This window comes from Pygocentrus nattereri, chromosome 18, assembly GCF_015220715.1.
Source record: "Pygocentrus nattereri isolate fPygNat1 chromosome 18, fPygNat1.pri, whole genome shotgun sequence".
NCBI classification, from domain to species: Eukaryota; Metazoa; Chordata; class Actinopteri; order Characiformes; family Serrasalmidae; genus Pygocentrus; species Pygocentrus nattereri.
The window spans coordinates 11,288,661-11,302,909 of NC_051228.1; the positions used below are offsets into that span (position 1 = coordinate 11,288,661).

Here is a 14,249-nt window from a genome sequence, read left to right on the forward strand (position 1 = left end):
ACTGGAAGGGGCAGAGCCCAACTCCTGAGAAACACGCCATAACCCCCCCTCCACCAAACTTTACACTTGGCACAATGCAGTCAGACAAGTACCGTTCCCCTGGCAACCGCCAAACCCAGAGACACATCTCCACTGCTCTAGAGTCCAGTGGCAGCATTTTACACCACTGCATTCAATGCTTTGCATTGCACTTGGTGATGTAAGGCTTGAATGCAGCTGCTCAGCCATGGAAACCCATTCCCTACACCCTGTTCTTGAGCTAATCTAAAGGCCAATTTTATTACTGTACTGTGTTGTGTGTCTGCTACTGGCGGCTTAATTAAATCTATCTATCTATGAAGTTTGGAAGTCTGTAGCGATTGACTCTGCAGAAAGTTGGTGACCTCTGTGCACTATGCGCCTCAACATCCGCTGACCCCACTCTGTCATTTTATGTGGCCTACCACTTCGTGGCTGAGTTGCTGTCGTTCCCAATCACTTCCACTTTGTTATAATACCACTCACAGTTGACTGTGGAATATTTAGTAGCAAGGAAATTTCACGACTGGACTTGTTGTACAGGTGGCATCCTATCATGATACCACGCTGGAATTCACTGAGCTCCTGAGAACGACTCGTTCTTTCACAAACGTTTGTAGAAGCAGTCTGCATGCCTAGGTGCTTGATTTTATACACCTGTGGCCATGGAAGTGATTGGAACACCTTAATTCAACGATTTTAATGGGTGACTGAATACTTTTGGAAATATAGTGTATCTTTAAAGGAAAGAGAACACAACTTGAAAAAGTTGGCTACCGCATAATTTGCATAGCAGACTTACTAACTAGCATACTAGCAATTGTAGTTGAATTTGTCAGTTAATCTAATTAAAGTTTTAGTAAGTTACTCATTACCTTCTTTTGAAACTTACTAATGCTGGCTAACTTACAGGCTGTATAAACTACAGACTAACCATAATTTTCAAGTTTAGCAGTGCCCATTCACACAGTTAGAAGAAGTGTTTCAGCCTAAAATACTTTCTGAGACAATTACAATACAGAACAGCCAGTCAGAAAAGCCAGTCATTTACATATATCACTCTTAAAGGCACAGTAACAGCCTGTTTAATTCTAAAGGATGAAGATAGGCTGGGAAATAGTTGTGTAGAAAAGAATTACTACTGTTTTTGGTGACATCACAGACATCAACTGAAACCATTTTAGATGCTTAAGTAAGGTTATTCTAGGATGTCTCTTCGTTTAAAATAAGAATCATTTTTAACGTGCAAACTAAATCTAAAATATTTTTGTTGTGCATAATAATAAAAACAAAACTGGACAAAACGTGGATACATTGTGCCAAATGTACAGGCGTGTGAATGTGAAGCAGGAAGTGACAGAGTAGACTTTCAGATTTAGACTTTAATGCTGGTATGTCTGATGTAATAGTTAATACGGGGTCTTTGACGTTTTGTTCGTTCGTTTGTTTTAGATGTTAACCACAGTATGACATTTCCAGAAGTAATACAATATTACATGTTCTGAGTCGGGCCGGATTTCATTTGTTCTTTCAGAAAGTCTTTTAACCTCTCAGACTGTGTTCTGCATTTTGATTCCCCAGTACATCCCAAGCTTGACATTGAGCAGTCATTGTGGCTCAGAGTCTTAGTTCCATTAATAACAGCAGCAAGTGACACTAGCCACGGATTCACGCAAGAAAACCTCTGTCGTCCACAGCTCTGCTTTTATCTGGGAGCAGTAACTGTGCAGTGTGAGAGAGAGAGAGCTGCAATGTCTTTCTGACACCCATGCTGTTCTTCTCCTCTGCCTTCTAACCCACTTTCTCACCTAGCCCAACTTCCACCAGAGCGGAAACAACCTAACCTACTTAATACTGTACTGGGTACAATGTGCGAAGCTGCAGCACTGAGCATGGCATACACTAACGCACACTAACACACCCTCACGTACATGCATCAGGGTCATAAATATTTTTTGTGTATGTGCTGTTAGGCTTAGAAATGGCACCGTTCTGTTACCAGGTATTGAATTTGAGCTAATATCAGCCAAAGATGCTGATCAGAGAGGAAGAAATAATTAATCCAGTCCAATCCTGTAATTGTGTCATGTCATGTTAGCTACACTGCTCCCAAAAAGTATTTAAATGCATTTTAAAGTATTTTTACATTTTTACCCGATTTTCTCCCCAATTTAGTCGTTTTTCAATTCCACCCACTAGTTAGGACTCCCCCAAACAATACTACCTACGCTAGGAGTGTGAAGGCTAGCACAGGCTTCCTCTGAGACCTGTGAAACCAACCACCGCTTCTTTTCGAACTGCCGCTCACGTAACGTCACGGGACAGCCGAACGCACTCGGAGGAAAGCGCCAACCGCCAGATCTGTTGCGTCAGCTAACAGATGCCTGCACTGACTAGTATCGCGTTGAGTGATGGGGGGAGAAGGGGGGGCCATCCTACCCATCCAGAGAGTGCATTGGCTGTAGCATCACCAGGGATCAAACTCGCGATCTCCCGATGATAGGGCCAACACTTAGATGGTTGCGCCACTCGGGAGCCCCATATTTTAAAGTATTTTAAAATGTGGAGCTCTAAGGCTGTCCTAGTATTGACATCGGACCCAATGCTGTAAATTAAATATATTACTGATATCAGCAATGGAGAATACCATGAAGTAGCAGTGGGCAATATGGCAAAAATATTATATTGCAATACATTTTCACAATACACAATATATATCATGATATTTTTAAATAATGCACTCGCAGTGCATTTGCCTCAAAAACTGAATATGGTTCTGTTTAGTGTTTTACATTGTACAGTGCACTAAACCCATTTAAACAGGACTAACTCTGCTCTCTCTGTAATGACATGTAGTTGTTCAGTGTGGTGCAAATGGCACAAATTAGGGAAAAGCTAATTTTCCACCCTTTTTTAAATAAAAGTTTAATGTATTATGTAAATACTGCTATTGTTTCAAAACACTGTTCGCTCCCCAGTCCATTCAGTCTATACATGGAAGCTAAGCTACAAAATAGCTTGATTTGAATTGTTTTTGTGATCTCATACATTTGCCTGTTCGGCCTACAGCACTTTAGCCCCACCCACCCATGAAGTTATGGGGAGTGTGTTAACCCGGACAATGCAAGGCATCCAGTGAGCTCTGTTGAGCATTGTAACCGTGCTGATGTTTCGCCGTAACATCACAGGTTTTTCAAAAAAACTATCACTCCAAGAAGACGCCATTGCTAAGGCACGAGTTTGACAGCTGTAGGTGACACTCAAGCCATTTGAACATTTTTACTTCTCACTTTGCCACAAACAGAAAATTAATACTTTTAAGATTTTGTCCAACAGCCAATTTGGTCAGACTCTGAAAATGAGACTACACTAAATTCAGCACCACTGAGCAACTTTTCAGTCGGCAGCTGTGACAGAAGAACAGCTAAACAACCTGGAATCAGGCAAAAATTAACCGAATACCATTCGCCAAACGTGTAGTCTCATCTTCAGAGTCAGACCAAATTGCCCACAATAAAAACAACAAAAAGCTTGCTCAGTGGTAACGACAGTTTCAGAATTTAGTGTAAGGAGCTGGAGAAAACAAGACTGGAGAAAACAAAAACAGCCTGTTTAATTCAAGGGGCTACAGATGGAGATGTAAAAATGACTTTTTTGATGCATAAACCCTTACAAACTTCAAGGAAAAGAAAATCCAAATAATGTAGTATAGTATATACTAGGTACTGACAGTATCCACAGTATGCTCAAAAGCATATTATCACGATAACAGAATGAATCATTATAACCAAAATACTGTCATATTGCCCACCTCTACTATGAAGGAATTTCTGACCTGCACACACGTTACTGATTGATGTCAGTAGACAGACCATAGCAGTAGTACAGATGCTTGTTGGGAAATCTATAACACCAGTATTTCGAGAGAAGACACAACCAGCAGTACACTATGTTTAATAAAGCATCTAAGGATAAACCGTGCCAAAGAACATGGCGACTTTTCGTAGCGCTATTCAAATGTGAAGATGCGTTTCCCTTCACTCCTTGAAGGGGAAATGGGAGCATGCTGTGCTGGTAACGAATGATTGAAAAAGCTGATTTATTTGTCAGACAGAACTGGTTTTACCAAAGTAAAATATTTTAGATAGATTTTTAATGGTACTGAATGATGTGGATTAATAGGCACCTATGTACCTGTGTCAGGTTAGGTACAGTAAGGATCAGGTATCGGAACTCTAAGGTAAAACTGGTAACAGTGCATCCTTGTTAAGTTCACTGTGCTGGAGACTTAATATCAAACCAAGTGGAATTATTTATTTTATGCAGATCATTCCAAGACTGTAATTTTCTTTATGGCAAAATGCAGCAGGCATGTTTCAGATCTTTATAGTTTGATCACTTTCTTCGCATTTTCCGTCTGTAGGTTTGCATCCAGAAATTATTTTTTACATTTCTGAGTACTTGATTGTATCAATGGACACAAGCCCACCAACATCACTGCAAGAAAAACAGCCTATTTTTACGTTTCCACTGTAATACTCTGGTAGATTTTTTTTTACCAGCAGTTTATATATATATATATATATATATATATATATATATATAAAAAGTATCCAAATACTTTCCTGGCCCACTGTGCGTATAGAACAGAATGTTGAAATGTCTTTATCCGTATTTCAAAAAAGGAAAAGTGGTGTTGTACCATCTCTGGCGAGGCTACGTATAGTTGACGAATGAAAGTTGATTTGACTAAACTGATTAGTTTAGTGTGAATGTTCATGTTTTTTATAAGGAACTTTGAAGTGTCCATTTAAAATGATCTCAAGAGATATCACTGTGAATCATAACGAAAACCTCGAGCAGGGAGGCGCTGTCATCTCTTGTTTCAAGCCAAGGCATTTTTAAACTTCTCTGTTGCTGCTGTCATGCAGTCCACTCATGCACAAAGTCCTGACAGGTCATATTCCAGCAAACTGCTTGGCAAAACTCATTGTGCTGTCCATAAAAGCCACTTCCTGATTGCAGTAAAAGTGATTTATATACCTTGATACGCTCACAGTCCACTTTAAAAGAAGCACCTACTTTATGCTCCCACTCACTGGCCAGTGGATGAAGTTGATCTTCCTTGTAGTTCTGCTATACAGTTACAGACTGAGGCCAGTTACAAACTGTACATCAGCAAGGTGAAGCTGCAAGGTAGATGTTTAGAACTAAGTACTAATATACTAGGTTATGCTTGACATTTGAATTAACAAATCTCATGACCCATGAAGTGGTGCCTCACTATGTTGGTGAGGCAGGGTGCCTCAGCAACATGCCAAAAAGTAGTAATAGGACTGGGCAATATCTAAAAATACTTAACACAATGTTTTCTAGTAAAAAAATTGTGATTAATAGTTTTTGGTTCATTCCAGTTGACCTGTAGGTCTAAGCTATGGAGAGATATGACTGTCCACTCTGTTGGATACTCTGACCTTGATGGGACACCTTGTAGATGTAAAGTCAGAGACAGTAGCTAATCTGTTGTTGCACATTTTGTGTTGGTCATCCGCTAGTCCTTCATCAGTGGTCACAGGATGCTGTTGTCTGGATATTTTTGGTTGGTGGACTATTCTCAATCCAACAGCGACACTGAGGTGTTTAAAAGCTCTAGCAGTACTGCTGTGCACAGCAAGGCAAGGCAAGGCAAGGCAAGTTTATTTATATAGCACCTTTCATACACAACGGTCATTCAAAGTGCTTTACAAATGAAAAAATACAGAAAAATTTAATTAATGTAAATAAAATAAAATTTATGTAAATTAAAAACATTTAAAAAACATAATTAAAACAATAGATTTAAAAGAAGTTAATCAAATTTAAAAGAAGGAGATAAAAAATTAGAATAAAAATAAGCATGATTAAAACAATAGATATAAAAGAAGTTAAATGAATGAGGATAAGAGTGCCGTTACAGGATAAAAGTGGATTAAACTGAGCTAAAGGCCTGCTCAAACATGAAGGTTTTCATTCTGGATTTAAAAGTGTCGAGTGTTGGGGCTCTTCTAATGCTCTCTGTCAACTGGTTCCATTTCAGAGCAGCGTAGTAGCTAAATGCCGCCTCTCCGTGTTTAGTTTTTACCTTAGGCTGCACTAACTGACCAGTTCCTGATGATCTGAGAGTTCTGCCCGGCTCATATTGCTGGAGCACATCTAATAAATATACTGGTCCTGCACCATTAAGACATTTATAGACCAGTAATAGTACCTTAAAGTCTATCCTGTAACATACTGGTATCCAGTGTAGGGATTTAAGGATAGGAGTGATGTGCTCCCTTCTTTTACTCCTAGTGAGAACTCTGGCAGCTGCGTTTTGAATCAGCTGAAGCTGTTTGATTGTCTTTTTTGGGAGTCCAGTTAGGAGCCCATTACAGTAATCAATCCTACTAGAAACAAAGGCGTGGATGAGTTTCTCCAGGTCTGCTTTAGCCAGAAAATCTCTGATTTTCACATACGAGCACACACGAACACACCAACCACCACTACATCAGTGTTACTGCAGTGCTGAGAATGATCCACCACCCAAATAATACCTGTTCTGTGGTGGACCTGTGGTGGTCCTGATTATTGGACAGCAGGGTGAAGGGGCTAAAAAATAGTGCAAAGAAACAGATGGACTACAGTCTGTAATTGTAGAACTACAAAGTGCTCCTATATGATAAGTGGAGCTGATGAAATGGACAGTGAGTGTAGAAACAAGGAGGTCTACAGAATGAAGTGGTCTGTCAGTGTATGTCTGATTTATTCCTCACTTTCCAAGCTGCAGTTATAGTTTATTCATTCATATTCATCATAAAAATGATAGCAACCTACAAGAATGACAAGGTTTATTAACTGAAACCCAAAATGACCTGGTAATTAACTGAAAACGTAAAAAAGGGAAGTAAAAGTAATGAAACATTAGCGACAAATGTTAGTGTCTCTTTGCTTCATGTACTGTAGGTTACTATTTAGTAGGTCATTTAGGTTAGTATTTTGTTGCATATCCCTTCTTTTGGATTTGGATTCTTTTGCACTCCATCATGCCTTCGAGGCATGATGAAGTGCACCACTGATGCTCATCCAGATTTATTGGAGTTTGACTGTAGGATGGCCTCAGTGTGGCAGATGTTTTCGTCTTTTTCCATGATTTTAGTACATTTTTCACATTTGGTTCTGAAATTTTCAGGGTATTGGCAATCTTCCTCAAATGTTTTTTACAGTACTGTATTAACATTTTTGATTAATTTAACTTATTATTCAAGGTTTCTAAAGCAATGTCTTTCAGAATATTAATGAAATTAGGTCAGGTGTTTTAGATGGTGGCTTTCCAGGAGTGGACGTGGAGTTCTCAGATTTAAACATGGCGTGTCTGCATTTGGATGAACATTTTTTTATATGGCGTTAGGTGAAAGTGGTGGCTATTGTTCAGTGGGCCTCAAGATTGAGTGCGTTTACCCGCACTTAATAATACGATAACTGCAGAAAATCTGATTTTGTCAGTAATCTGATCGATGTGTTTACATGCACTTGAGTAATTAGATAATGTGAAAACACCAGGTCTACATGAGTCAGGCAGTAATCAGATTTCTGCTCTTCAACCAGCCAATAAACTCACAGAAGAAGACATGATGTAAACGTAATGTAAAACTCAAACTTCATGCAGCAGCTTTTGTTAAAAAAACATGACACCACTTTTATATGGATATACATCATCTAGAAGATGAAGACTATTTTAATTCTTCATTTCATTGAGAATGTAGTTGGTTTTAGAGTCACACTAAAAGTGTTTTGCTGCATCTCGCTACAACGCCGCTTGCTTATTTTCCGGCACAGCAGTCTGTTCTGCACACGAGCAGACTGAGAAATCCGAAATAAATCAGAGTAAGAGTTTACGTGCACTGAGCAATCTGATTACTGAGCTGAGATCCAGCTCTCTAAATTAGATTTCTTAATTGAGTTTCTAGATCGGAGTATGGTGTTTACATGACCATTTGAATAATCTGATAACCACAGAAATCCGATTATGACTGGATTATTGAGTGCATGTAATGTGATATTATGGTTTTATATATATATATATATATATATATATATATATATATAATATCTTAAAATAATATAATTATAATATAGAAATAATATACTTTTTAATATGATAAAGCACAATTTGCATCGAAAATGATTAAATTAAATAATTCTAAAATAAATTCTTGATGATGTAGGTGTCCCAAGACTGCTTTGGAGCACTGTACTTAGCAATTTTTGTGATTCAACTTATCAGTGACCTTGTAAGTCTGTGGAACCTTTTCTAAAACACCATTAGACATGACATCTTTATTTGGGCATGTCACTGACAAAAATTACACACAGATGGAGATCAGCGTTCAAAAGGATACAAAAGTTCCAAAAGGATTCTGAAAAGGCTTTTTTGGGACACAGTCAGTGAGCTTTGAATAATATCGAATAAGTCGTGTCTGCTGTGTGTGCGTGATTGTGCGAGTCTTTCCGTGTTCATCTGGATGAGTGGGAGTGTGACAGAGGTCACACAGAGCCACAGGCAGCATTTAAACTCAGCAGGGAGGTGAAGTGTAAACTAATGAACTGACTTAATGTCCGGCGCACTGCATCTCTAACCTCTACAAGACCGTCTGACCCAAGCTGACCACACAGACCTTCACTGCCTCAGTTAGTGGTTGAGGTTTGATTTTTATCTGTATCACACAGGTAAAAAATGTAGCGTGATATTGTACTGGAACACATTTCAGCTTTAAAGTGATGAACATTGTGTCTGTTGAGCTGGCCTCCTCTGTGTACCTTGAGTGTCTTTGTGTGTTTGTGATTTGTGTCTAGGCAAAGTGTATTAATTTCCGTTGTTGCAGTGGTAATCTGAGTGCACCTTTGATGTCCCCCCCCAGCCTGAGAACCTGCTCCTTGCCAGCAAATGCAAGAATGCAGCAGTGAAATTGGCCGATTTTGGTCTGGCCATTGAAGTGCAAGGGGATCAGCAGGCCTGGTTTGGTATGTAGCCATTTTAGAAGGTTTAGCCAGTCTAGAGTGACCGAATACATTGTCACTCAAAAGACTGGAAACACCACAAGTTCACAATACCATTTTTTCAGTAGTATAGTGATAACTCTTGAATATATAATATATAATAAATTGCATACATTCCATTATTAGTAGGAGGCTTAAAATCTGTTAAGAAAAGAAAGAAATTTTAGATGTGTGTGCAGAGTGATGAATGAGAGCTACAGATGATTAAAAATTGACAGAAAGCTGTTTACTATCACAAATGAAGTTATAATAAAATGAAAATGCCTTATATTTTAAAAGTGGTGATTAAATCTTTACGCACATAAGATTATTATGACAATCTTGTGATGTGTTGTTTATCACAACTTCTTGTTGTGCTTAAAATGCCTAAAGTATTACATAAAACATGTAAAAAATACCTGGTGGTGTTTACATCTGTCATTGTGCGCCTGGCAGGTCATCTCAGAGATTTCCATGAAGAAAGTTAAGCAAAAACTAAATTGAATTGTGCTCCAAATTGTTTTTAGTCATACATTTTTATACAGCATGTTCGAAAGTCCGAAGATAGTCCATAGTTTGATGCTGATGTATCAGAGTATTTATGCCACATTAACATAAAAGTGTGAAAAGTATTCAAAAACAAATTTAATATAAGGAGTGATTTCAGACTGTTGAACGGTATTGCACATGTTGAATCACGCTTAAAAGTTCTTTTCATATCTCGATGTTCAGGATTTGCTGGAACACCAGGGTACCTGTCTCCTGAGGTGCTGAGGAAAGAGGCTTATGGGAAACCCGTGGACATTTGGGCTTGTGGTGAGTCAGGCGTTCCCTTTGGTTTTGTTACCTCTCTCTCCTGCTCTCTGTTTGGCTCTCTTGCTCCCTCTCCCACATATCACTGCAGCATAGATGCATCAAACCAAGGGAGTCTAGAGAGCTGTTCTGTTTCAGGCTCTCCGGAGAGGCTTTCTTGGTGTGCAGCTTTTGCTCCTCTTAACAGTGACTACAGCATGTACTTCCTTAAGCACAAATTTGCCCCATTTTTCCTCAAGGCGATTCCCTTTTTTGTGGCAGTCATTATTTTTGTTATGAATTCAAATTTAAAACTTTATTTTACTAAAGCTGTATCTTTATTTATCGCCATGGCCATTTTAAGTTCCAGTGTTGTGGAACCTTTCAGATCTGATAACCCATCACGCATCAATCAGTCTTAAGGTAGTCGTTATTTTGTAATGATCTTAAGATTTAGTGTTGGGCTTAAATACACGTAACAATGAGGGACAGGTGAAAACAATCAGGGGTGGAGTTACAAAACCAAAACAAGAGCACATGGACAGGACTGGGAGGAGCCAACCGTGACAGTACCCCCCCCCCCCCCAAAGGCACGCACACCGGGCGTGCCACACAGAACAAAACAAACCAATCCAACAAGAAAGTGAAACCCAGAAAAAAGACAAAACCAAACTAGACAACAGGCACCAACACCGAAGCCAGAGCAGAACCAGAAACGGGCACAGAGGCAGAACAAGAAACCGACACAGAACCACAAGAGGCAGAAACAGGCACAGAGGAAGAACTACAAGAAACAGGAACAGACACAGACGGAGACACACCAGACACAGGAACAGACGAAACAGAACGAGGACAAAAAAACGGAGGGAGGACGAGGAGGCACAACACAAAACGACGCCGAACGAGAGACGACCGGAGACACAGGACGAGGAAAACAAGAACGAACAACAGACCACGCAAAAGACAGGGGAACAGGCACCAGGACAGACACAGGAACGGGCACGGAAACAGAAACAGGAACAGAAACAAAAGGAGACACAGGAACGGGAACCACAACAGGAACGGGAACCGAGACAGACACAACAGTAGGGAACAGGACAAAACCAGGGACTGAACAGGGCAGAAACAAAGGAACGGAAACAGACACAGAAGGACCACGGGGAACAGGGACAGAAACGGGATTCCCAGGGGGAACAGACACAGACGAGGGCGGGATGGGTGGGAACAAAGGGGATGTAATGTCCGCGGAGGCAGGCGGGCCTGCTACGACGTCCGCGGAGGCAGGCGGCGGGTCCGGGGGATCAGGAGTGCCGCGGGGTGCGGCCACGGGATCAGGAGTGCCGCGGGGTGCGGCCACGGGATCAGGAGTGCCGCGGGGTGCGGCCACGGGATCAGGAGTGCCGCGGGGTGCGGCCACGGGATCAGGAGTGCCGCGGGGTGCGGCCACGGGATCAGGAGTGCCGCGGGGTGCGGCCACGGGATCAGGAGTGCCGCGGGGTGCGGCCACGGGATCAGGAGTGCCGCGGGGTGCGGCCACGGGATCAGGAGTGCCGCGGGGTGCGGCCACGGGATCGGGCTTTCGGGCTGGGGACCTCTGCTCCAACCTGGAGGAACACACAGATACTGGACCCACTCGGCCGTTCCCAAAGCTCACTCGAGCGATTGGCAGCTCGCAGTGACGCTTGCGAACGAGCCGAGTACCAAAAAACGGGTCATCTGAATGCTCCTTCTGTCTGACCCCGTCTTGCACTGCAGGTCGCTCCTCCCTGCAGTGGCGCTCAAGACGGGCAGACCCAAGGCGCTTACCTGAGCTCTCGCCTCCCGGACACAAGGCGGGAAGGTCCTCCGCTTTCTTGCGGGACCGACGAGACGCTCGTGTTCCCTCAGCGCCAGGGGATTTGCTGTCTCCGGCTTGGTGGCGTTGGGACACGGCGAACCCGGGCTGCTTAGAAACAGCCGGAGTTTCGTCCCAGCGGAACAACCACATGCCGGAGTCTCGCTTACCTGCTGCGTCCTGTGTAGGCCAGTCTTTCTGTAAGGGGGAGCGAGGAGGCGGACGCACACGCTGAGATAAGCGAGATTTATTACGGGCAAATCCAGGGTCGTGGTCAGAACAGTCCAGGGTCAATGAGCCGACACGTACAGAGTTAGGGTAGGACATAACAAAGACTAGAATCAACACAACCAAAGACCAGGTACAATGAAACAACGATACAAAGATACAAAGACTGGCAAACACAAGGGGCAAGCACAGGGCTTAAATACACGTAACAATGAGGGACAGGTGAAAACAATCAGGGGTGGAGTTACAAAACCAAAACAAGAGCACATGGACAGGACTGGGAGGAGCCAACCGTGACACAGACCTTCATAGTAGGGCTGTTACAATACGTTATAGGTTAGTATGTGGTATTTTATTGAACTGCAATGCAGCATATGATATTGCATCATGATAGCTTGTGGCTAGGATGTAGTAGCTTGGGGCTACTATAATGTTTTGTGGTTACAGCTCTAATAAACTAATAATGGAAGCATTAGCACAAATCACATTTTCAGGCACCCCTGATTTCTGCTGTACAGGAAATTGTTTCGAATTAAGACCCCACTGTATTGTATTGAATAATAGATTGTTAATGGATTGTTACACTCCTACTGCGCTACTTTTCCTCAAGTTGTGCCATTTTGATTCATTTTTTCCTTCCCCTAAAAACCTTTCCAGATTTTTTCTTTTTCAGGGTGATTCATGAATTGTTTACCTAAGATATTTTTGTATCTTTGACAGTATGTAATCTGTCTCACAGTGACCATATAACCTTTACATCTTTAGAATGTCTATGCTTGATTGATTTTTCAAATTATTGGTCTTCACCACAGTTGGGAGTTGACTGTGAACTGCTTGTTAGGTGGCCCCCCTTTTTATGTCTTAGAATTCCATTATTTCTTAAGATTCCCTGGTTTAAAATGTCTGTGCAGGGGTCATACTCTACATTTTGCTGGTGGGCTACCCTCCTTTCTGGGATGAGGACCAGCACAAACTTTACCAGCAGATCAAAGCTGGAGCCTATGACGTAAGGGCTATACATTTCCTGATAGTTCTTCAGCTTGCATTTACTCTTGATGTAATAAATATGTATATTTATACATATATATGTTTTTCACAGTTTTTTGCATGTGTGCCTGCTGTTTTGCAGTTTCCTTCTCCAGAGTGGGACACAGTCACCCCTGAAGCCAAGAACCTCATTAACCAGATGCTCACCATCAACCCAGCCAAAAGGATCACTGCACAGGAAGCACTTAAACACCCGTGGGTCTGTGTAAGTTGTCCCACCTTCATCCATACAGCATATTTACATACCTTTTCACTCAGCACATACATGGGTAACATAATCAGAAAAGTGTAAGGGTCTTTAACACTTTAAAATCAAGGCTATTGATATTACCATACAGAAAATCTGTGTTTTTTCTGTGTGAATTACAGCACTGTGCAAAAGAGACCACCCTTTGTTTTTTTTTTTTATTTCCAGTCAAACTGCCTTTAACTACTATTAATTTTTCAGGAGGTATTTTGCATGTAGGGTGAGAAAATCAATGGAAAATAAGGGGGAAAAAACAGGAGTTTCCAAAACTGATATAGGGAAAATGAGACTCTTACCAAGTGTCCAATACCTAGTAGAGACCAAGACTGTCACCATCAGATAAATAGTACTTAAAGCCTTCATCTTTGAGACACTGGAGAAAATTGGCACTAAACCACCAAAACTGGATACTCGAGATGTGAAGTAATGTTTTGTGGACTGTTGCGTCTGTATTTGTAATTCAGAAGCAGAAAATACAACCAACTTCTACAACTGAACTTTGGAGGCAGATCCTTCAGGTTTTTCCTGAAAAGAATGGAAGCTGTAAGACACAGGGGTAGACACAGTAGATACTGAAACAATCATTTTTTGTTAAATATTTTTTTATCTTTTTTCTGACACTGAAAAATGAATACCTTATAGATAATGACCATTTTGACTGCAAATGAAATTATGGGAGCTCTCTGACTTTTGCAGAGTAGGCTACTGTGTTTTCAAAGCTACAGCTTCTCATAGTCAATCTAATTATGCATGTGGTAAATAGACCACAGTAGAAAATATTTAATGTGTTAAATTTAGAAGACTGTATTTAAAAAAATATGGTGTTCATGTCAGCACAGAAAAGGATGATTTGACTTTTTCCCCTTAGACACTCCATAGCTTTAGTAGTATGTTTGGAGTCTGTCTCTCTGTTACGGTGAAGCTCTGTCCAATATGCTTTACCTTCATCTTAAAGGGGAAAAAATTCTACCTAATTTAATAATTTAGTTGCAAACAAAGTCATTCAGAGTGGTTTGATGTAAAAGTGCA

General features: G+C 41.0%; 1 protein-coding gene across 37 annotated transcripts in view; it reads left to right on the forward strand.

Annotated features, from left to right (window-relative positions):
• Nucleotides 1-14,249, forward strand: part of LOC108441086 (calcium/calmodulin-dependent protein kinase type II subunit beta) — a 96,573-nt gene that overhangs the window by 39,153 nt on the left and 43,171 nt on the right. For all 37 annotated transcript variants that reach the window (XM_037547110.1, XM_037547100.1, XM_037547118.1 and 34 more), the window contains exons 7-10: nt 8,955-9,057; nt 9,805-9,888; nt 12,838-12,932; nt 13,056-13,178. In XM_037547110.1, the coding sequence (XP_037403007.1) occupies nt 8,955-9,057; nt 9,805-9,888; nt 12,838-12,932; nt 13,056-13,178 (405 nt within the window). The remainder of the gene's footprint in view (nt 1-8,954; nt 9,058-9,804; nt 9,889-12,837; nt 12,933-13,055; nt 13,179-14,249) is intronic.